The following is a 25,498-nucleotide window of genomic DNA, read 5'->3' as shown; positions in this document are numbered from 1 at the left end:
CCTTTATTAATTTATCTGTGGCCAAAGGAATTCAGAACATGGTACCTGATGCACTTGATAGCATCAATAGTTTTTCTATTCTGTAACTATGAGAAAACTGTCTTTCTCTATCTACTTACTGAACTACTGGAGACCTGTCCCATGAACTAGAAGCATTTTCTTGTACTTTTCTTTCACTTTTCTAGAATTTGATAATAAACCTCATTATAAAATCCTTTGTACCAGTGTGTGTATACTGGAGGCTTGTCATAATATGCATGGATTGTACAGTGAGTCCCTGTCAGAAGCACTTAATTCTGACCCTAAGGAGAGTTTGATGATAGGTTGTTTAGTACTTTTTAAAGTGTGCCTGAAAAGGGCACAAGTTTATGAAGTAATACATGAATAAGAAATGCTCAATGATTGCATCACAGATTCTTACCTCCACTTGTCTCAATACTATAGAGCTGAAACCTTTCTCACCACTTGATTTAGCTTCAAATTGATGTAGTGTAATTCCCTCTCCAGCTCCACAGCATATAAAAAGAGTCTAGAAAATTTCGAAGGAAGTAGAGAACGAGTCAGTAATACACTTTCATGTATAGACAGCAAGTTACTAGTGTGAAATGCTTTGGGAAGATAGAATTGTAAGCTCCTAAAACATGCCTCTTGTGGCCAGTTATAGATCTAATATTCTAAAGCTGTGTGGAGAACAGGATCTGTTATGCAAATTAAATATAAATGGCAGTTTCTGTTATTTAGAGATACAGGGATGTAATCAAAAGCTTCTCACCTTTTAAGCAAATGGAGTCATATGCAACTTTAAAATTGGATAGAAAGTAAATAAAGGCATCCCAATAGAATAAGGTTTTGGGTTCAGGAAAATAATGTGTTTAACTCATGTCCTTAATGCCCATGTCATGATATCCCATAATAGTCTGGTTAGAACATAAGCTTACTCTCGAAATTCTTCTTGAGTGACAGGCTGGTAGTCATCTTGAATTTCCATAGAATAATACTTTTTCTCAAGTCTCTCTTTCCATTTTTTCATCTGCTCTGCCTTTTGAATCTCCTGTCAGGGTAGAGGACAAGTAAAGGCTGCAATCTTTAGTTCTCTATTTCAAGTCTTTGGCACACAAGCATCACAGGGTTGAGGATCTTAAGCTGTTCTCCTCTCCAGCCCTCAGATTTTGAGCCCTGCTGACTTTTTGCTCTGCCTGGATTTTAGATCTGTGCATCAGCGAAGTCACTTCAGAGGACTTGATTGGTGTAATTGCTGTCTAGCATAGTTAGGGAAGCTTTGTAAACAAATCATAAATTACATTTCACTGCCTTTTCCCTTTAGCATCTCCATCTAAATTATTTTCTCTTTCTTGTGGTCAAAGCTAAGATGTTCTTTCTGTACCTCTGTTATTTAGCAAATGTAACTAGTAATTAGATTAAAAGTGTATCTGTGGGTATTTTTGGCCTTTCCAGCAGCTTCTCAGCCAGATGACTTCAAAACCCCCTCTTTGTAATTACTGCATTGGTTAGTCAATGTGTGTACTCCAGTCGTCTACGTATCAAAAAACAAGCCCTTTGTACCACAAAATTTGTGTTGCTGAACCTTCCTGTGCACTGTTCTCACTACCACCTGCTTTCCTTACAGTGTCCAAATACCCTTTTCCCAGCTACAGATAAAAAGGGCCTGTGTGTTGTGGAAAATAACCATAGCACTAGAAAAAGGTAAAGAAAGAGGAGACAATGCACCCAGATGTGATTCAAAACCTTCTCAGTAAATTGGTATGATACTTCCCTGCTCCAGCAATAATGCTAGGTAGCAAAGTGGATCCCTTTGTAAGGATTCTGATTACCTTCCTCAGAGAGGATAGTGATGTCTAGTGTCATACACTCTGTGGTTGCTTGATAAGTGTGTACTCTTCTGGTCAGAGAAACTGTCTTAGAGAGTGCCTTTCTTTAAACCAACATTTTTTTTTCTTTTGTGTGTGTGTGTGACAGTCTCACTCTGTCACCCAGGCTGGAGTGCAGTGTCACGATCTCAGCTCACTGCAACCTCTCACTCTGTCATCCAGGCTGCAGTGCAGTGGCGCAATCTTAGCATTCAATGTGGAAGTTGAATGCTAACCCTCCTCCCGGGTTCAAGGGATTCTCATTCCTCAGCCTCCCGAGTAGCTGGGATTACAGGCGTGCACCAACACATCTGGCCAATTTTTGTATTTTTTTTAGTAGAGACGGGTTTTGCCATGTTGGCCAGGCTGGTCTTGAACTCCCAGCCTAAGTGATTCGCCTGCGTCGGCCTCCCAACGTGCTGGGATTACAGGTGCGAGCCACCGCACCCAGCCTTAAACGAACATATTCGAAGCAGGAAAGGATGGCTTTCAATCCTAGTTTTGTTTTGGACACATTACAGCACCCATGGTTTGGCTCATTTACTAATACTTTTAATGTGCTAAAGTGGTAGTCCCTGAAACCATTTCTAAATGACCAGGCCAGTTATAAAGTGGATGTGTTAGTAATAAAGATAGAATAGACTATGCATAGTAAACTTATTTTAAAAATCCATCTCAGCCATCACTCTTTTTGTGAAGCCTTCCTTGACACTCAGAGGGAAGTGGTACCTTTCCTCATAAGCTGAGCACCAACTCTTTGGTGACCCTTGCTCCAAGCTCCTAGGTCCTGGTCGCCCTACCTCCTTCCCTTGTGGTAGCTGCCTCCTGCGGTTAGTTGTCTCTGGATGATCTTCATGTTCATATTGGCCCTTATACTCCTGTAATATCTCAGAAGCAAATTCTGTGTACCAAACTCCCTCTTTTTAAACTACGTAAGTGATTTCTGTTTTTCTGACAACTCTTGACTGATGAATAATTGGTAGCAGGGGAAACCCAAAGAAACAGACCCTCATAGATAGCATGCTTCTGCCAAGGGGCACAACAATTGACTTAAACTGAATTTGAGACTGCCACTTGACCATTTGGGATTCCTCATGTCTACAGAACCAGCAGGGAAAGAAGTGGTTATTTATGTGTTGAGGTGATTGATCCGAATTACCAAGGAGAAATTGGATTACTGCCACAAACTAGCACAGAGCAGACTGTGCCCAAGGGATTCTCTAGGGTGCCTCTTAATACTTCCATGTCCAAAAGTAAAAGGTAATGGGAAACCACAGCATTCTGTTAAAGGCAGGACCACTGAGAGTTCAGATTCTGAACTAATTAAGGTTAATCCTAATGCAGCTGGCTGAGCTCTTGGCTGTAGGCAAAGGAAATGATATGGAATGGGTAGGAGAAGGAAGTTATAAATACCAACTGTAGCCTTGTAATCTGTTACAGAAACAAAGACTGTGGCCCCTATTCCTATTTCCTTCTTTGCTTGTTATGTGTATATTTTCTTTCTCTTTTATCTAAGGAATACTGGTGGTGGCTAACTGTAGTTTAAACATTAGGTTGCAAAGTATTCTTAAGGAATTGTGATTCAACTAGAAGAGGTCATAATATCCACAGATGGATACAATTACTGTTGGGACTTTGCTTCTCCGTTTTTAGGGAGAAGGTGAAAGTACCTTCATTTGTATAAAGGATAGTTTGATCTTACTGGATAGAAGCTTGGAATCGTCATTTTATGGAAGTGCAAATGTGTATGCCACAAGAGTGGAATGGACCAACTGTTCAGCTCAAAATTTACCCTCTTATACTCTGTGATGTTGGGTTTTAGGCTTTGTAAGCTTCATTCCCTAAACTCTTAATACCTGGATTCTTGTTAGATTCTGCCAGTATTTGAGGATAGAGGGGAGAAAGGTCGTGGTTTTTTTTTGGTTTGTTTTGTTTTTTGTTCTGTTTCTATTGGCACTGCTTATGCAATGGTAGTTATCTCCAGCAGCAGTGGCTCCAGCTGTAGCATCTAGCTGCTTTTGGCATACTCAGAAGCAGCCTTATCACACCCACTCAAGAAGTACAGATTGAATATCCCTAATCGGAAATCTGAAGTGTTCAAAATCCAAAACTTTAGCATCTCCATGACTCTCAAAGGAAATGCTCACTGGAGCATTTTGGATTTCAGATTTTTGAATTAGGAATGCTGAACCAGTAGGTATATAATGCAGATATTCCAACATCCAAAAAAAATCTGAACTCTAAAACACTTCTGAGTCCCAAGTATTTTGGATAAAGAATACTCAACCTTTATCAGCAGCAGCAGTGAGGTACCTTCTCATCACAGGACTGAGCAACAGCTCCACAAGCACCTTCTCTAAGATAGTAGGTTCTAGTAACACCACCTTTTGTAATCTTAGCCCTAGGAGTGGTAACTTCTTCCTGTAGTCATTATTTATGAGTTGCCTCAGTGTTGTCATTTCACTTTTTTCTGTCTTGTAATACCTGTGTAGTAATCAATTCACTGTAGTATATTTTCTCTATTTGAAATACATATTGTGGTTTCTTTCTGAGTGAGCTTTGATAGATGTAGTACGTTTTCTCATTTGGTCAGGTGTATTTTTGTGTGGTTTTTTTGTTTTTGTTTTTTTTTTTTTTTTGAGACAGAGTTTCGCTCTTGTTGTCCAGGCTGGAGTGCAATGGCGTGATCTTGGCTCACTGCAACCTCCACCTCCCGGGTTCAAGCAATTCTCCTGCCTCAGCCTCCCAACTAGCTGGGATTACAGGTGCACACCACCACGGCTGGCTAATTTTGTATTTTTTAGTAGAGATGGGGTTTCACCATGTTCACCAAACTCCTGACCTCAAGTGATCCACCCGCCTCAAGTCTCCCAAAGTGCTGGGATTACAGGTATGAACCACCATGCCCGGCCGTATTTTTGTGTCTTTAAGGAATGTTTAAAGTTTTTTCTTATCTTGGTTTTGAACATTTTGTTAATTGCTGGGCATTTTCTACTTTGTTGCTGTTACAAATAAGGTCTTCTATTATAATTTTTAGCAAACCAATTGATGTTTGCATATATGATGTTTATGTAAATTATTTTTCCTACTTTACCTAATTATCTTTTTATTGTGATTTTTCAGATCATCGTATACCTAGAAAATTGAAGAGAATCATAAGTAAAGGCAGTTTTACTTTTTTCAATTAGAAATACCTCTAATGTAGTTCTCTTATCTAATTGTTTTGACTTTACCCCTCCAATACATCACTATCTTGTCCCTGACATGTTCAGTATTTTCCTGTTAAGTAAGGTGAAGAGGATCAGATCAATGTTTTTATCATATCAAGGAAGTATCATTGATTTTTATTTTTCCCCTCAAGATTGGGTGTTGAAACTTATAAAATACCCAGCATTTGTGGAAAATGATCATGCAGTTTTCCTTTTTTAATGCAATGAATTATGTTAATTAGTTGATTACCCAATTTTGAACCATCTTTTCATGCCTAAAATAAATACTGTCTGAATCTTGATATATTATTGTGTGCTGTTAGATTCTATCTGCTAATATTTTATTTAGGATTTTTGCTTCAAGATTTATACATGAGATTTTCTGTTTTTGGCACAATATATAGTAGTTTCATAAACGTAATTTGGGAGTTTCTCTTTTCTCTTTGCTAGGGCAAAGAGGAATGGCTTAAGCAGCTTGAAACTGTTTGCTCCTTAAAATGTTGTAGAATTTCCTTGTGAAGACCATCTGATCGATTTTGGAGACAGCTCTTTGATGACTTCATTTCTTCTACAGAATGGATTTGTTTAGGCTTTTTATCTTCTGGGCTCAGTTTTGATAAATTTTATTTTCATAGAAATATTACCCATTTCATTCAGTTTTTTAAATGTTATTTTCATAGAGTTATACAAAAAAGTCTATTAGTGAGATCTTTTAATTCCTTCCGTTTCTTATTTCCCCCATTGTAATTTCTTACTTTGTATGTTTATGCTTTCTCTCCTTTATTCCACTAGTTACTTAGGGATTTCTTTTCACTGATGTTTGCAAGGAACTAGCCTTTTGATTTATTTATACTACTACTATTGTTTATAACTCATTAATTCTACTTTAATCTTAATAACTTTTTTCTTGTTATTTATCTTTTTTTGAAAATTAATGCCAACATTCACTTCTTTACATTCACTTCTTTACATTCACTTTTACATTTTTATTGATAAATTTAAGACTTAATTTTCTCTGGGTATTTTTTTACTTTCTCTCAGATTCTGCTACATGGTGTTTTTATTATTTTCTTTTCTTGGAATTCTATGATTTCATTTTTTTTTTTTTTTTTTTTTAGATGGAGTCTCACTCTGTCACCCAGGCTGGAGTGCAGTGGCGTGATCTTGGCCGACTGCAACCTCCACCTCCCGGTGTTCAAGTGAACACCTGCCTCAGCCTCCTGAGTAGCTGGGATTATACATGTGTGCCACCACACCCGGCTAATTTTTGTATTTTTAATAGAGATGGGGTTTCACCATGTTGGTCAGGCTGGTCTAGAACTTCTGACCTCATGATCCGCCCACCTCGGCCTCCCAAAGTGCTAGGATTACAGGCATGAGCCACTGCGCCCGGCCTGTATTTCTTCTTTGACTCGAGTCATTTAATAGAGAGTTTTGATATTTTTTAGTCAAAGAATTTTTTCGTTTTCTGATTTTGTTACTAACATTTTTATTATGTTGTTTTCGGAAAATTTTTTTCTGCATTAACTTTTGGAATGTATTGAGGATTTCCTTGTGGCCCAATAGGTGAGCAATTTTTATGAATGAGTTTTTAAAAAGGAGGGGTATTTTCTGAGAGTACAGAACTTAATATACAACTGTACGATCATCTTATTTATTATATTGTTTTGGGTTTTTAATCCATTTATTTTTCTTGATCTGTTCTTTGTTTTTTTGTGTTTTCCTATTTCTCCTTTTTAAAATCCAGTAATCTTTATTAAAGTTGATACTCTGTTGTTTGGTGCATAGATATTCATAACTGATAAAATTAATCTTAGCCTCATATTTAGTCTTTAGGTCATTTGGAGCTTTTTGTCTAGAATCCTTTGATTTATATTCAGTTGTGTCCCCTGATATCTTTTGTTTGCCTTTTAGGTCTTTGATCATGCTTTTATATTTAACATTTTGGAATCTCTTTAAGTATATATTTTAGGATATAGCATAGAACTGGGTTTGCTTTGTGATTCAAACGTCATCTGTCCTCTAGTAGAATCCTTAGAAAGATGATAGTATTCCCTAAGTTCTTGCATGTTCGAGCCTTTATATTTGAAGCATAGCTTTGCTGGATGAAAATATTTTTCTTTTTAAGTAAATTAAGCTTATTTGCATGTATTTATGTTAGATATATCTGATTGCAGTTATACTGTTTTATATTTATATTTTAAGTCTTTTACCGTGTGGTCTGTTTTGTTTTTTTTTTTGTTTTGGCAATTTTGCCCTATAGAAATATATGTATTTTTGTTCTATTGGTTTGTCTTTGTATATGTTTTTTTTTTTTTTTTTTTTTTGAGATAGAGTTTCACTCTTGTCACCGAGGCTGGAGTGCAGTGACCTGATCTTGGCTCACCGCAACCTCCGCCTCCCAGGTTCAAGCAATTCTCCTGCCTCAGCCTCCCAAGTAGCTGGGATTACAGGTATGAGCCACCACGCCCAGCTAATTTTTAATTTTTAGTAGAGACAGGGTTTCTCCATGTTCGTCAGGCTGGTCTCGAACTCCCAACCTCAGGTGATCCACCCGCCTCAGCCTCCCAAAGTGCTGGAATTACAGGCATGAGCCATCGCGCCCAGCCATCTTTGTGTATCTTTTTATATACCCTTAGTCCTCCCTTTCTTGCTTTGTTTCCCTCCTATGATCAACAAGCAAATTAGCTTGTAAATTCTTCTTCATTGTCCTCTCCTCTACTACCCAATTATATTCAATAATGTTATTTTTCATTGTATATGAGAGATGACATCTTTTGTAAGACATAACATTATTTCATGTACCACTTAGGTAAAAAATGTCAATTAAACTTTGACCATTAATTATAAAACACATTCTGATTTCACATATGTTAAAATGTGAAAAAAAAAATGTGTTTTAAAATCAATAAAATAGGGCTGGGCACAGTGGCTCGCTCGTGTCTGTAATCCCAACACTTTCAGAGGCCAAGGCGGGAGGATCGCTCAAGGCCAGAAGTTCAAGGCCAGCCTGGGCAACACAGTGAGATGCCATCACTATGTAATTTTAAAAAAGAAAAGAAAGAAAGAAAGCCTGGGCCCAGTGGCTCACAGCTGTAATCCCAAGACTTTGGAAGGCCAAGGCGGATGGATCACTTGAGCCCAGAAGCTCGAGACCAGCCTGGGTAGCATGGTGAAACCTCATCTGTACAAAAACCACAAAAATTAGCTGGGTGTGATGGCGCATGCCTGTAGTCCCAGCTACTTGGGAAGCTGAGGTGGGAGGATCACCTGAGCCCATGGAGGTCGAGGCTGCAGTGAGCTGTGATCATACCACTGCACTCCAGGCTGGGCAACAGAGCTAACCTTGTCTCAAACAAAACAAAATGTTTTTTTAATCAATAAAAGTCTTATTATTTACCATTGTACACTTATGCTGATGTTTCTTACTGGTTTATTCTAAATGATATTCTTTAACTTTTTAATTTTTATTTTTGTACTTTTTGTAGAGACAGGGTTTCACCATGTTTTCCAGGCTGGTCTCAAACTCCTGGGCTCAAGTGATCCTCCCAAAGTGCTGGGATTACAGGTGTGAGCCACCTCGCCAGTCTCTCCAATCATCTCTTGGTTGGCTGATGCTCATCCTCTAGTAGAATCCTTAGAAAGACGATAGTATTTCCTGACTTCAGGCATGTTTGAGCCTTTATATTTGAAGTGCAGCTTTGCCGAATATAAAATTCCTTGGTTTACATTTTCTTTCCTTCAATATATTGTAGGTGTTCTGTTGATTTATGGTGTTGAATGTTGTTATGCTAACCTGATTTTCTTTAAGTAAACCCAAATTTTACTTGGATAAGCCTCTTATTGACCATTCTAGGTAAAGTTTCCCATATACACAGTATGTCTTTCAGTTCACGTCACCTTCTATTTCAGGAATGGTCTACCTCCGCCTCCCAAAGTGCTGGGATTACAGGCGTGAGCCACCGCACCCGGCCTGATTTTTTTTAAAGAATATCAAATTTAGGCCGGGCAGGAGGTAAAGAGTTTGAGACCAGCCTGGCCAACATGGTGAAACCCGGTCTCTACTAAAAATACAAAAATTATCTGGGTGTGGTCTCAAAAACAAATACCAAATTTAGATAAAAGTTACAAGAACAATACGAATATTTTTTCCTCCTGAAGTATTTGAAAGCCACCAACATGAATGCTCCATCATCCCTGAATACTTCAGTCTGTATTTCCTGCATACAAGGACATCCTCTTTTATAATTATAGTATAACCATCAGAATAAAAAAATTAATATTCATAGATGATTACCATCTAATCCTCTGTCTCCCTTTCAAGTTTATCAGTTGTCCCAATGATGCCTTTATAGGAAAAGTATCCAGTCCACGATTATGCATTGTATTTACTTGACATATCATTTTAATCTCATTTAATCTGGAATAGTTCCTCAGCTTTACCTTGACTTCATGACTTGACACTTTTGAAGAACAGGCCAGTTATTTTGTAGAATGTCCCTCAATTTAAATTTTGTCATGATTTAGGTTAAGATTATATGTCTTTGACAAGGATGTCACAGGAAGGATGCTAATTCTCATGGCCTCCTATCAGGCAGCATATAATTTCCATTTGTCTCAGTGTTGATAGTGGTCACTTACTTGATTAAGGTGCTGTCAGACTTTCTCCACCCTAACATGACTGCAATTCTTTTTGTAATAAGTATTTGGTGGAGAGACCTGTAAGTCTCATTCATAGAATCCTTTTATTCAATGGGTTATGAATCATTATTGATCATAATGCTTAAATATTCTCAAATTTGGCCAGCTTGAGCCCCTTAAACAGATTATTTTAACAGATTCTCCATCATTCTTTGAGCAGTTTTACTTTATGTCTCAATAAGCTATTCCAGACTCATCTTGTATAGTTGTCCTTCGGTATACATGGGGGATTGGTTCCAAGACCCCCAAGTACACCAAAATCTGCATATACTCAAGTCTCACAGTCGGCCCTGCAGAACCCACATATAGGGAAAAGTCAGCCCTCCTTAGCCCGCAAGTACTGAATTCTTGATCCAGGTAAAAACATTATGCATTTAAGTGGACCTGTGCAGTTCAAACCCATGTTGTTCAAGAGTCAGCTGTACTTTCCAGCCCTGGAATTAGCGAGACCTCGAAGGAGCCCCAGTTTGTTTTGGAGGAGAATGCTATTTGGAAGCCAAGATCTGGGTACTAATGCTCATTGCTACTAGGGTGTCATTTCTTCTAGCCCTCATAGTGAATTGGACAGAGCTAGAAAATACATGTATGTACACAAATAGATCTAGATTCCAATCCAGCACCACAAAATTCACCTTCAGCCTTTCCATTTGTAATTCCTTTATCCGAAAATGAGAACTTCAATATTTATTTGCTTGCTTATTACAGTCTTCTGACCCTGCTGCCTTCTTTCTGAGCATTTGGAGGGGAGAGGTGGTGACCAGAAGTAGAGCAATGGTTCACTTTTTTTTTTTTTTAAGTGGTAGTGGTAATAGTATATTTAAGGAACACAGGTGTTCCTTAAATTCTGCTATTGTCAGATATATGTTACATATTACAATTTTTGAAATACAAAATTGTTAAAGTAATTCATTACATTAATGATTACAAGAGAAAAGTTATCAAATCATCTCCGTTGAGTATACTCACTATGAATACCCAGTGTGATATTCACACAGTGAGTATACACCTGTAGGATTAGGTATCTGGCTGAGAGTACAGGTAGAGAGAGGAAGCATCTGAAATCCAAATGGTTTGTCCTGAACGTGAAAGGATCTAGATTCTGGGAGATTTATTTGGAGATGACAATTACTATTCTGAAAAACAGCAAATCATTTCAATTCTTAACCAGAGCATTTTTGTGAGCATATTTCTAATACAGCTACCACTTGTGTTTATGAAAAAAATTAAAATCTTACATTTTCGTCAAAGCCTTCTCTTCTGGCTTGTTCAGCCAAATCTCCACTGCCTTTCCTACTGAGAATATAAAATAAAAATCAGAGGCAAATGACAATAAAAAGGGAAATGCCACCATAAAGTACAATTGGATCTGTAGTAAGGATCTGAATAATATTTCTTCCTGATAATGCTAATTATTTGGAAAATGTGATCATTAACAAGTTCTTCAGAGTATCATATGTCATTAACTGTGAAAAAAATGTTTATGTCCCAACGCCAGAGTTCTGGGTTTGGGAACTATTTTGACACCAAAGTCATTTAATAAATACAAGTGTAAATACAGTGTAAGTATAAGTATTGTCCATAAGTATTGTGTGTAAATGTTTTTATTTTTATAGCCAAATAAATGCATTTAACTTAGACTAAAATTGTTGCTAACCTTTTTAGAGGGACTTTATTGTCCCCTCCAGCTTTCTCTTATAGCTTTTTCTGAGTAGGATGGCAGGCGTTATATTAATTTTAAATTAGCTAGAATTTCATGATGTCCTCAGAAATTAGGAGGCACTCCTGGGTGTACTGGGTGTATTTAGAATCGCCACATAGGTTGGTGGTTGTTTTGCAATTAAAACCTTACTCATGGCCAGGCACGGTGGCTCACGCCTGTAATCCCAACACTTTGGGATCACCTGAGGTCAGGAGTTGGAGACCAGTCCGACCAATATGGTGAAACCCCGTCTCTATTTAAAAAAAAAAAAAAAAAAAAAAAAACCCTTATAAGGTTCTCATATAATGTAGAACTTTAAAATGGTAAGTTAAACATTTGAGAGAAGTCATCTTACCTTTTCTTGTCTTCATCTTTTTGAGCTTTCTTCAGTCTGAATTTCTCGAGAACATTTTTGTAACTCTGGGCATAATTTAAAATAGTTTGAAAATTCATTAAAATATATCCTTGATTATTAATGTTTTATCAAAGTAAAATAAATATGGAATGCTTGTCCCTCTGGATTGCTACCCTAAAGGACTGTGGAGGTAAATACTATGATTATCCTTCTTTCACCTCATTGCTACATATGGTTTACACCTGCTGGTGAAAACCCAAAAGGGGTTCTTCTGTTGGGGGCATTACTCTGGAACTTGGAAAAAGCAAAAATCTTTAAAAAATGTTAACATGTATTGCGTTAAGGATGTTAACACTTTTAATGAATATAACCAACATCATATTCAAGTGATAAAAGATGGGGGAAAAAAAGCAAACTAATTGGGGGATAGCTTAACAGTTTTTTTGGTTTGTTTTACAGATTAGTTCTTGGACAAAGTTCGTAAACCCCACTAACCCTGCAGCTACTAGGACCTCTTCTCTGTGAAGTGCTATGCTTTAGAAACATGGGATATGCAGAGATGGCCTAACTGGCAGGGGAGATGTCACTGGTACACATATAACTCTGCTACAGCTCAAACTGAGGTAGATATTGAGAAGAGGACAGGACAGATTCCACTTTCTGAAGAAGAATAGAGTGGTAGCAAGAGAGAAGAGCTGTAGGAATATTTCAGGGGTCAGAGAATGACTTGAGCAGAGGCTCAGAGGAGAGAGTGAGAACAAGCGTTACAAAACAGATTAGCCGGGACATACAGTGTTGTAAATAGAGGCAGAAAGGTAGAAACTATAGTAAAATTATAGTTAATGAGGACAGGACTGTGAGACTAGAGGATTTGGAATATTCAGGTAAGGAATTTGGACTTGACAGGCCTAGGGAAACTGATAATCACATCTGGACTGGCACAGGGAAGAGGCTAGAATAGTCAGGAAATGTTACCATAGTGAAGGCTGGGCGAAAAGTACTGAAAGCCTCATCTAGTGGTGGCAGTTAGAATTTAAAGTATTCCACAAATGTAAGCAAGAACTACAGAGATAAACTATACATATGCCATGACAATAGACTATATAAGGGACAAGGAAACAAATTCTTTTCAAGGTTTTTGAGCCAGGAGTGACTTGAGAAGATAGTGTTGCCATGAAAAGAAACAAGAAAGTGAGGAAGACAAGACACATGGAGTTCTGAGTTTAGATTGTTGATAAAAATTTAACAGCATCCAGAGCAAAAACTTCCCGGAAGGAAGAGAGGGTTTTATTATAATACTCAACAGTGCTTTGCATTTAGGAAATCACTCAATAACTATTTGATATATTGAACTCTGAAATAATTTTGGCTACATTTTTGAAGTCAGAGAGCATATCTCACTTCTGTAATAATGAAATAATGTGAATGTGAGTAACACTGGATCAAAACACAAACCCTGGGGGTGGGATGGGGTGGGAGTGGGGAGAGCATGACCTCTTGGGATTAAGTGGTATTCAAACTACAAGAGGATAAACTATATGAGATTTGTCTTAGAATTCTAATTAGGAAAGAAATTTGACTTACCTGTTTAATCATTTTGCCAAGTTCAAAATCCGGCCTTCTGCCTATTGAATAGTCAGCTTTCACTTCAGAATAGGTATCATTAATAATTGCCAAGAACATATTCTAGGGATAAGTATTCAAATAATTATTTCAATAAAAATTTAGTTTAAATGTTAGTGACTTTAACAAGTTTTGGGTTTGTAAAATTATATTTAAATTTTAAAAGTAGGCCAGGCGCGGTGGCTCACGCCTGTAATCCCAGCACCCAGGAGGCCAAGGTGAGTGAATCACTTGAAGACACGAGTTCAAGATCAGCCTGGCCAACATGGCAAAACCCTGTCTGTACTAAAAATACAAAAATTAGCCAGGCGTGGTGGTGCACACCTGTAGTCCCAGCTACTCGGGAGGTGGAGGCAGGAGAATCTCTTGAACCCAGGAGGTGGAGGTTGCAGTGAGCCGAGTGAGATCGCACCATTGCACTCCAGCCTGGGTGACAGAGCAAGACTCCGTCTCAAAAAAAAAAAGAGGAAAAACAAAAAAACATAAAATTTTAAAAGTAACCCATATGCTCAAAAATGGGGAGATGACTATGCAGGCAATAAAGTAGAATAGAAAATGTGTAGTGTGTGGGTATGGGCAAATATGTTTATGGCAAATGAGAAAAGCAGAATGTAAAAGAATGCATATGAACTGGTTATATATACACAAATTAATATTACATAATGGAAGAAAATCTAGAATGATGTAATTATGTGTTCATAAGGGTATTTTTTGTTTGTTTGTTTTTGAGATAGGGTCCCACCCTGTTGCCCAGGCTGGAGTGCAGTTATGCGATCTCAGCTCATTGCAGCCTCCCACTCCCAGGTTCAAGCGATTCTCATGCCTCAGCCACCCAAGTAGCTGGGATTATAGGTGTACATCACCACGCCTAGCTAATTTTTGTATTTTTAGTAGAGACAGCATTTCGTCATGTTGCCCAGGCTGGTCTTGAACTCCTGAGCTCAAGCGATCCGCCTGCCTCTGCCTCTCAAAGTGCTAGGATTGTAGGTGTGAGCCACTGTGTCCAGCCAAGGGTGTTTGTTGTTACTGTTGTTTTTTAATTCTATGAAGCTGCTTAAATTTACAGTCTTACTACAGCTCCTGCAGCTACTAATGTCCAGATAATGCAAATGTAGAAAGGATATTCTTACCTCACCAGCCCACCTTTCACTGTGGCCCAGCTCTGTCACCCTAAGACTCTTGTCTGTCACCAGGGGATAACTTCTGTGCCTGACAAAAAGTGTTTTCATGGAGGACAGTACAATGCCTTGACTAGAAAGCCAAGGTTCCTTGGTTAGGAGGCCCAAATAGACTTGTTTTGAGTGCGTGTGAGAGATCCATCCTGATAACTCCTGAAAACCACAGCGTGGTAAGTGTTTAGTGTAAGGGCCAAAGGCCATTGCAATTTGGGCAGAATATTAATGGCCACATTCCCGACTCATGGCATGCATTGTCCCAGCCTGAAGAGACTTGGGACATTCCAATTATTTATGTGAAGGATTTAGCACATTCCCGTCTAAAACACCCAGAAATTAACTACTGTGATTACATTCTCCAACTTGATAACAGTCACTGGACTAGTGAACCTGGATTACTAGGGATCCACACAATTCTTAATAAATGTAAAGTACTCTGACAGCTGAGCAGAAATAATAGTTTATTCTAAATGAGTAATTTTATTTTTTATTCTAAAAAGTAAGAAATGTAAGGAATATATATTATCATTCTTACCAGCAGGACAAAGAATACAAAAAAGATGAAAGTGATGAAGTAAATGGGTCCCAAGATAGGATTGGCTTGCTGAATACCAGCAAAATTAAAATCTCCAAGAACAATTCGAAATTGTGCAAATCTTTAAGAAAGAAAAACATTAGAAAATATATACCTTCATGTACATACATGACAACTGATGGGAGTTACTAATGTCTCTAAGAGGATGTCTAGCAGCATATGGCATATGCTTTCTGACTTTAATTATGTTAGTACAGAGTTGTGTAAAATTGGATGTAGAAAATTCCCCTAAAGGAAAGACTATTCAGCTATTACCTCAATAGCTGAATAGATAATGTAGGAAATGACCGCTTTAATGAATGTGAACTCAGTGTTCATCTATAATTTTTTTTTTTTTTTTTTTTTTTTGAGGCAGTCAAACTGTCGCCCAGGCTAGAGTGCAGTGGTGCTATCTCGGCTCACTGCAACCTCTGTCTTCCAGGTTCAGGCGATTCTCCTGCCTCAGATTCCCAAGTAGCTGGGATTACAGGCGTGTACCACCATGCCCAGCTACTTTTTTTGTATTTTTAGTAGAGACAGCCTCACCATGTTGGCCAGGCTAATCTCAAACTCCTGGCCTCAAGTGATCCGCCCACCTCGGCCTCCCAAAGTGCTGGGATTACCGGCATGAGCCACCACACCCAGCCCACCTATAACATTTGAACCTGAGATACCTGTTTACTAACTGGTTTTGGCAGTGGCCTCCTTGGCCGGCTGTGCCTGTGCCCTTCTAAACATTAGGACTTTGAATTGGTTCAACAAGTGATTTTTCAACTTGTAGAAGGTTGACCTAAGAGCCAAGAGCCCTAAACTTTCTAATGTCAGTGAAGTAAATTTTTGTCTTAACCAACTCTTAAATTCTGATAAAATAGGGATGCCAACAATTTGTCACTTGCTAGTCTCAAGTGCTGATAATAATACTCAACATGATCCTAAGGTTTATTTTACCCTGTTTGTGATTTTTTTTTTTTTTTTTTAGACGGAGTTTCGCTCTTGTCGCCCAGGCTGGAGTGCAATGGCACGATCTCGGCTCACCACAACCTCTGCCTCCCGGGTTCAAGCAATTCTCCTGCCTCAGCCTCCCAAGTAGCTGGGACTACAGGCGTGCGCCACCACGCCCGGCTAATTTTTGTATTTTTAGTAGAGACGGGGGTTTCACCATCTTGTCCAGGCTGGTCTCGAACTCCTGACCTCATGATCCACCCGCCTCAACCTCCCAAAGTGCTGGGATTACAGACGTGAGCCACTGTGCCTGGCCCTATTTTACCCTCTTTGATAGCCTGGTTTGATATGAAATACCACTTAAAATATTTCAAATCTTCCTTTTTCTAATTTTAAAGATGGAAAATGAAGAAATTAAGACTTTGAGTAGCACAGTAGTAACAAGTAGAATTAGAATTTTCCAACTTGAAAATCTTATTTTATTTTCTCATTATTAACTTGCAGTGGTCTCACTAGACATATCAGGAATATCAGTTTAAATTATGTGTGTGTGTTCTTTATGAGGAAATTTGGAAAGAATTTTTTTTTTTTTTTGAGACGGTGTTTCGCTCTTATCACCCAGACTGGAGTGCAGTGGTGTGATCTTGGCTCACTGCAACCTCCATCTCCCCAGTTCAAGCGATTCTCCTGCCTCATCAGCCTCCCGAGTAGCTGGGATGACAGGCACATGCCACCATGCCTAGCTAATTTTTGTATTTTTAGTAGAGACGGGGTTTCACCACGTTGGCCAGATTGGTCTCAAATTCCTGACCTTGGGTGATCCACCCGCCTTGGGCTCCCAAAGTGCTCGGATTACAGGCGTGTGGAAAGAAATTTTTAATCGGTATGTTGATAACTGTGTAATTGGTCAGTGAAAAGGGAGAAAGGCTGCTTGTCCCTTATTGCTTTTGCCAATCACATAAAAGGAGCAAAAAGCTTTAATGAAGGAAGAAAAAGCATTCAAAGAAATGGGCTACATGAAGTCCTAGGACTCAGAGTTATCTGAGATTCCATCCTCGGTACCTAGCTAAGACCTGACCAAATCATACCTAAAGTATTTATCTTGCTTTTAATACTGGTTTGTAATGCTTTCCTACATAAGATAGAGAAAATACTGAATTGGAAGGAATTGGTGGAAAGTCTCACCACAAATCAAATATTTTTTCTGGCATAGGAGAATAAGAAGTTCTGTTTTAGTGTTTCTGCCATGATCTTTCATCTTTGAGTTGAAAAAAAAAAAAAGGAACCATTCTCATTCTTTTCTCCTCTCCAGATATTAGCTTGGTAACCAAAGCTTCCATTCAGCCCTTTTCTGTCAGGAAAGTGTTAAGATACTTCTGCTCTGTAATAGTGAGAATGACAAAAACTGAAGCATTTACTGAATGGTTAAAATCTCATAGAAACTGGAGGCTCCAAATACAATGTCTCCTTTCTTAATTGGAGCTTAGTTTATCCATTCTGTTTCTTTTTTGCAAGCTAAAAGCACCATGACGCCTCAACATACAGGGTTATATTGAATGAAAATACTGTTTAGTAACTTTTTGATGCCCCTGTTAACTTTAGATAGAGTTCTCCCTTATTGAATTAAAATAACTAAAAGCGTGTTTCATAAGAACATGCCATTTGTCATTAATAAGACTTTCCAGTCTCTTGAAGTCATTGATTGGGTCACTACAAGAGATTCATCTTTAACTTGAGGGTGTAGCAATTCAAGCTCCCTGCTTGATGTTTAGAAAGGTGACTAGATAGTCCTCTCCCTACACACACACACACACACACACACACACACACACACTGTGACACACACACACACACACACACACACACACACACACACACACACACACACACACACACACACACACACACACACACACACACTGTGCAGGCCCTGGACCTTGCCTCTGTCTCTGCCTCTGTCTCCTTCCTGAGAAATGGCCAGCAACACAGTTTCTCAACTATTTCGTCTGGATCAGAAAAAAAAAAAAAAAAAAAAAGATTCTTGGAAGGTGGAAGAGAACCCTAGGAAACTATTTCTCCCCTGTCCCCATCTAGACAACAATTACATGGGCAGAATCTGTCAGATGTACTACTTTGGAACTCTAGAGTCTATTGAAGAAGGCCTGCAACTTCCAGGGAAAGGCTTGGACAGTAAATTGCAGTTAATTTTGGACAATTTCAGCTTTTATCTCAATAGCTATGCATCCCCTACTCATTAGCTTCATGGCTGGGATCCATGCACATGTTTGTGAAGCAGCTTGCATGTAGCTTATGGGAGCCATGTGGGGAATAAATACCATGTCTTTCAAATATCGGACGTCTGTGTGGTGATTGCTGATTGCTGCTTCTGATCGTGGGGATGCAGACACTGAGGTGGGCAGCCATTGTTGCATCTCCTCCATTGTTGCAAGACCATCGTCCTTCAGCTGAAGTAATGTCCTTGGGATTTAAAGGGCTGTTATCCTTCCCCTACCTCTCACTTTATTCTTCTCTTTTCCTTTTTTGGGATCCAGACATTAAAGAATAGGACATTCAAAACCAACTCCATATCAAGGGTAAGTTAGAAAGTCATTGTGCATGCCCAGGGAAAGGCATAGGCTGAGGAAAACCTGAGAAGACCTTAAGTGCACAACTCAGGGTGATCCTTGGCATGGAGCTAGACTATAAAAATAAAAAATAAGAACAAAAAATGGCAACCCCTGGGCAAGGGGAAGAATCTGATTTTCAAAGTTATCACATTATTAGATTCAAATGTCTGGTTTGAATTTTTATTATTTTTTATTTTTTGTACAGACATGGTCTCCCTTAGTTTCCCAGACTGGTCTCAAACTGCTGGGCCCAAGTGATCCACTTGCCTTGGCCTCCCAAAGTGCAATGGCTCCAAAATGTGAGCCACCACACCCAGCCTGGTTTGAATTTTTTAAAAATCACAAAATCACAAGACATACAAAGTTTGAATCTAAAAATTCACCAAAAAATCACCAGATACACAAAGAAACAGGGAAATATGAGCTATTCAATGGAAAAAACAAAAACAAGAAAAACGCACGCTAGTAGATACTGTCTCTGAGAAAGACCAGATGGTGACCTACTACAAAGACTTTAAAATAACTGTCTTAAAGATGCTGAAAGAACTAAAGGAAAACATGGATAAAATAATAAAACATGAACAAAATGGAAATATCAATAAAGAAAAAAACCTAAAAAGAAACAAAAAATTCTAAGATGGAAAAATAATAACCAAAATGAGAAATTTACTAAAGAGATTAAAAGGAAGATTTGAACAGGCAGAAAAAAGAATCAATTAACTTGAAGATAGGATAATTGACATTGTGTCTGAGAAACAGAAAAAAGAAGAAAAGTGAACAGGGCTGGGTGGCTCACGCTTGTAATCCCAGCACTTTAGGAGTCCAAGACAGGTGGATCACCTGAGGGCAGGAGTTCAAGACCAGCCTGGCCAACATGGTGAAACCCAGACTCTACTAAAAATACAAAATTAGCTGGGTGTGGTGGCACATGCCTGTAGTCCCAGCTACTCAGGAGACTGAGACAAGAGAATTGCTTGAACCCAACAGGCGGAGTCTGCAGTAAGCTAAGATCCCACCACTGCACTCCAGCCTGGGTGAGACAGAGTGAGATTCCCATCTCAAGAAAAAAAAAGAAAAGAAAAGAAAAGTGAACAGATACCAAGAGACCTGCAGGACACCATCAAGTAAACCAACATACACATTATGGAAGTTCCAAAAAGATAAGAGAAAGAGAAAGGTGCAGAGAGATTATTTGAAGAAATGATGGCCAAAAACTTCCCAAGTTTGATGAACAATATTAATTTAAACATCCAAGGAGCTCAGTGAACTCCAATAGAATGAACTCAAAGACAGCCACACCAAAACACATTATAGTCAAACTCAAAAGCCAAAGACAGAGAATCTTGACAGGTCATCACATACAAGGAAACCTCAAGAAGATTATCAGCATATTTCTCATCAGAAACTTTGAAGACTACAAGGCAGTGCACTGATAACATTCAAAGTGCTAAAAGAAAAAAGGTGGCAGCCGGGCTCAGTGGCTCACGCCTGTAATCCCTGCACTTTGGGAGGCTGAGGTGGTAGATCACAAGGTTAGGAATTCGAGACCAGCCTGGTTAACATGGCAAAACCCTGCTTCTACTAAAAATACAAAAATTAGCCGGGTGTGGTGGTGCGCATCTGTAATTCTAGCTACTTGAGAGGCTGAGGCATGAGAATCGCTTGAACCTTGGAAATTGAGGCTGCAGTGAGCTGAGATCACACCACTGTACTCCAGCCTGAGTGAAAGCGCAATACTCTGTCTCAAAAAAAAAAAAAAAAAAAAAAGTGGCAACTAGGAATATTATATCTGGCAAAACTCTCCTTCAAAAGTGAGGAAGAGGCTGGGCATGGTGGTTGAGACCAGCCTGGCCAACATGATGAAACCTCATCTCTACCAAAAATATAAAAAATTATCCGGGTATGATGGTGCACACCTGTAATCCCAGCTACTTGGGAAACTGAGGCAGGAGAATTGCTTGAACCTGGGAGTCAGAGGTTGTGGTGAAAGCCGAGATCATGCCACTGCACTCCAGCCTGGGTGACAGAGTGAGACTCCGTCTCAAAAAAAAAGTGAGGGAGAAATGGGTTGGGCATGATGACTCATGCCTGTGATCCCGGCACTTTGGGAGGCCAAGGTGGGAGGATCACTGGAGCCCAGAAGTTTGAGACCAGCCTTGGCAACATAGTAAGACCTCCATCTCTTAAGAAAAAAGAAAAAAAATATATATATGTATACATATTTGGTGAGGGAGAAATGAAGACATTCCAAGATCAACAAAAACTGAAGGAGTTTATTATCACTAAATCTATCCTACAAGAAGTTCTAAAAGGAATCCTACAGGTTTAAATGAAGGAACACTAGATAATAAAGCCATATGAAGGAATACAGATCTTAGTAAAGGTAAATACATGAGCAATTATAAAAGCTAGTATTATTATAACAACAGTTTGCAACTTCATTTTTGTTTTCTACATAATTTAAGAGACTAATGCATTAAAATTTTTCAGGTTGTTTTTGGACACAATGAACAAAGATGTAATTTTGTGACATCAATAAAAAAACCTCCCCTTTGGGAGGCCAAGGCGGGCAGATCACGAGGTCAGGAGTTCAAGACCAGCCTGACCAACATGGTGAAACCCCGTCTCTACTAAAAATACAAAAATTAGCTGGGCATGGTGGCGCACGCCTGTAATCCCAGCTACTCAGGAGGCTGAGGCAGGAGAATTGCTTCAATCTGGGAGGCAGAGGTTGCAGTGAGCTGAGATCACACCACTGCACTCCAGCCTGGGTGACAGAGTGAGACTCTATCTCAAATAAAAAATAAAAATAATAAATAAAAATAAAAATTAAAAATTAAAAACCTCCCAACAAAGAATAGCCAAGGATCTGGCTTCACTGGTAAATTCTACAAACATTTAAAGAATTAATGCCAATCTTCAAACTCTTCCAAAAATGGAAGAGAAGGGAATGCTTCCAAACTCATTTTACATGGCTAGCATTACCCTGAAACCTAAGCCAGACAAAGACAGTACAAGAAAAGAAAATTACAGGCCAATATACCTCATGAAGATAGATGCAAAAATCCTTAATAAATACTAGCAAGTCAATTGGACAGCATATTAAAAGGATCATATACCATGAACAAGTGAGATTTATCCCTACAATGCAAGGATGGTTCAACATGCACAAATCAATAAATGTGATACACATTTAAAAAATGAAGGATAAAAACCGTATGATTGTCTTAATAGAAGCAGAAAAAAATTTGATAATATTCAACATATTTTCAGGATAAAAACTATCAACAAATTAGGTATAGAAAGAATGTCCCTTAACATAATAAAGGCCATTATATTTCAGACCCACAGCTAACATCATACTCAGTGGTTAAAAGTTGAAAGCTTTTCTTCTAAGATCAAGAACAAGACAAGAATGCCCTCTCTTGCCACTTCTATTAAATACAGTATTGAAAGTCCTAGCCAGAGCAATAGGAAAGAAAGAGAATAAAGGCACCCACACTGGAAAGGAAGCAGTAACTGTCTTTCTTTGCAGATGATATGACCTTATTTATACAAACCCTTAAAGATTCCACCAAAAAACTATTAGAATAAATGAATTAAGTTGCAAGATACACACAGTAGCATTTTAATACATTACAGGTTGAGTATACCTTATCTGATATGCTTGGAACCAGAAGTGTTTCGATTTGGGATTTTTTTTTAGATTTTGGAATATTTGCATTATATTTACTGGTTGAGCATTCCAAAGCTGAAAATTTGAAATCCAGAATGCTCCAATGCACATTTCTTTGAGTGTCATATCAGCACTCAAAAAATTTTGAATTTTGGATCATTTCAAATTTGTGGTTTTCAGAGTTGGAATGCTCAACCTGTAATGATGATCTATTCAAAAAAGAAATCAAGAAAGCAATTCCAGGCTGGGTTGGTGGCTCATGCCTGTAATCCCAGCACTTTGGGAGGCCAAGATGGATGAGTTTCTTGAGCCCAGGAGTTCGTGACCAGCCTGGCAACATGGCGAAACCTTGTCTCTATCAAAAATAAAAAAAATTAAAAAAAAAAAAGCCAAGTATGGTGATGCATGCCTGTAATCTCTGCTACTTGGGAAAATGAGGTGGTAGGATTGCTTGAACCTGGGAGGTGGAGGCTGCAGTGAGTCGGGATCACACTCCAGCCTGAGTGACAGAGCAAGACCTCATCGGAAAAAAAAAAAAAAAAAAGGAAAAGAAAAAAGAAAGAAAAGCTGGGCACAGTGCCTCATGCCTTTAATCCCAGCTACTTGAGAGGCTGAGGCGAGAGGATTGCTTGAGACCAGGAGTTCAAAACCAGCCTGAACACCATAGTGAGACCTAGTTTCTAAAAATAAAAATAAAAAATACATTTGAAAAATTAGCCATGGCCGAAACCCCATCTCTACTAAAAATACAAAAATTAGCCGGGTGTGGTGGCATGTGCCTGTAGTCCCAGCTACTCGGGAGGCTGAGGCAGGAGAATTGCTTGAACCTGGGAGGTGGAGGTTGCAGTGAGCTGAGATGGCACCATTGCATTTCAGAGCCTGGGCGATAGAGCGAGACTCCGTCCCTCCCCCCCCCAAAAAAAAAAAAATTAGCCATGGCTGGGCACACAGCTGTATCCCAGTACTTTGAGAGTCCAAGATTGGAGATTGCTTGAGGCTAGGAGTTCAAGACCAGCCTGGGCAACAAAATGAGATCCTGTCTCTTCAAAAAATTTTTAAAAATCAGCTGGGCATGGTGGCATGCACCTGTAGTCCCAGCTACTCAGGAGGCTGAGGAGGGAGAATCCCTTGAGCCAAGGAGTTCAAAGCCATAGTGTGCTATGATCATGCCACTGTACTCCAGCCTGAATGACAGAGCAAGACTCCCTCTCTAAAAAAAAAAAAAATCTAAAATTTATATGGAACCACGGAATACCCTGAATAGCCAAAGCAATCTTGAACATAAAGAATAAAGTGGGAGGCATCACACTACCTAATTTCAAAGTATATTAGAAAGCTATTGTAATCTAAACAGCATGCCGCTGGCATAGGAACAGACACATAGACCAGTGGAACAGAATAGAGAGTCCAGAAGTAAATCCATGCACTTATGGTCAACTGATCTTCAACAAAGGTACCAAGAATACACAATAGGGAAAGGAGAGTCTCTTCAATAGATAGTATTGGAAAAACTTGATATCCACATGCAGAAGAATGAAATTCGACTGCAATCTCACACCATGTACAAAAATCAACTCAAAATGGATTAAAAGTCTTAACCATAACATTTGAAACTTTAAAACTACTAGAAGAAAATATAGGTGAAAAAAACTTTTTGACATTGGTCTGGGCAATATTTTTTAAGACATGACCCCAAAAGCACAGGTAACAAAAGCAAAAATAGACAAATAGGATCACATCAAACTAAAAAGCTTCTTCTGCCCAGCAAACAACACAGTGAAGAGACAACATGAAATGGGAGAAGATTTTTATAAACCATACATCTGGTAAGGGCTTAATATCCAAAATATATTAAGAAGTAAAAAAACTCAATAGCAAGAAAACAAATAATCCAGCTGAACATGGTGGCACATGCCTGTATTCCCAGCACTTTGGGAGGCCAAGGTGGGCAGATCACTTGAACCCAAGAGTTTGAGACCAGCCTGAGCAACATGGTAAAACCCTGTCTCTACAAAAAAATATAAAAATTAGGCGTGGTGGTGCATGTGCCTGTAGTCTAGCTACTCAGGAGGCTGAAGTGGGAGGATTGCTTGAACCTGGGAGGTTGAGGCTGCAGTGAGCTGAGATTGTGCCACTGCACTCCACCTTGGGCAACAGAGTGAGACTGTCTCAAAAAAAAAAAAGAAGAAAAAAGAAGGCTGGGTGCGGTGGCTCACGCCTTTAATCCCAGCACTTTGGGAGGTTGAGGCAGGTGGCTCACCTGAGGTCAGGAGTTCCAGACCAGCCTGGCCAACGTGGTGAAACTCCATCTCCACTAAAAAAACACAAAAATGAAGGCCAGGAGTTTGAGACCAGCCTGACCAACATGGAGAAACCCCATCTCCACTAAAAATACAAAACTAGCCGGGCGTGGTGGTGCATGCCTGTAATCCCAGCTACTTGGGAGGCTGAGCCAGGAGAATCACTTGAACCTGGGAGGCGGAGGTTGCGGTGAGCTGAGATCGCACCATTGCGCTCCAGCCTGGGCAACAAGAGCAAAACTCCATCTCAAAAAAAAAAAAGAAAGAAAACAAATAATCCAATTTAAAAATGGACAAAGGACCCGAATAGACATTTCTCAAAAGAAGACACACAAATGGCCAATAGATATATGAAAAAATGGTCAACATCACTCATCATCAGGAAAATGCAAATTAGGCCAGGCACGGTGGCTCACACCTGTAATCCCAGCACTTTGAGAGACAGAGGCAGGTGGATCACTTGAGGTCAGGAGTTTGAGACCAGCCTGGCTAACATGGTGAAACCCCATCTCTACTAAAAATACAAAAATTAGCCAGAAATGGTGGTGCATGCCTGTAATGCCAGCTACTCGGGAGGCTGAGGTGGGAGAATCACTTGAACCCAGGAAGAGGAGGTTACAGTGAGCCGAGGTCATGCCACTGCACTCCAGCCTGGGCAACAGAGCAAGACTCCATCTCAAAAAAAACCAAACCAAAACAAAATGAGATATCACCTCATACCTGTTAGAATGGCTCTTATCAAAAAGATA

At 39.1% G+C, this 25,498-nt stretch overlaps 1 protein-coding gene across 12 annotated transcripts in view; it reads right to left on the bottom strand.

The window, feature by feature from the left end:
- Nucleotides 1-25,498, bottom strand: part of PKD2L2 (polycystin 2 like 2, transient receptor potential cation channel) — a 53,711-nt gene that overhangs the window by 5,456 nt on the left and 22,757 nt on the right. For 6 of the 12 annotated variants that reach the window (XM_063724290.1, XM_054556583.2, XM_054556584.2 and 3 more), the window contains 6 exons: nucleotides 15,166-15,286; nucleotides 13,417-13,518; nucleotides 11,833-11,897; nucleotides 11,014-11,071; nucleotides 939-1,051; nucleotides 422-529 (listed from right to left, as the gene is read on the bottom strand). In XM_063724290.1, coding sequence (XP_063580360.1) covers nucleotides 439-529; nucleotides 939-1,051; nucleotides 11,014-11,071; nucleotides 11,833-11,897; nucleotides 13,417-13,518; nucleotides 15,166-15,286 — 550 coding nt within the window. In that variant the 3' untranslated portion in view covers nucleotides 422-438. The remainder of the gene's footprint in view (nucleotides 1-421; nucleotides 530-938; nucleotides 1,052-11,013; nucleotides 11,072-11,832; nucleotides 11,898-13,416; nucleotides 13,519-15,165; nucleotides 15,287-25,498) is intronic. The other 6 variants (XM_063724291.1, XM_063724289.1, XM_054556577.2 and 3 more) reach the window with 4 other exon arrangements.

The sequence above is a fragment of the Pongo abelii genome, chromosome 4, assembly GCF_028885655.2.
Source record: "Pongo abelii isolate AG06213 chromosome 4, NHGRI_mPonAbe1-v2.0_pri, whole genome shotgun sequence".
Taxonomy (NCBI): domain Eukaryota; kingdom Metazoa; phylum Chordata; class Mammalia; order Primates; family Hominidae; genus Pongo; species Pongo abelii.
Note: the sequence above shows the minus strand (reverse complement) of the source record. Positions and strands in the feature narration are given on the sequence as shown.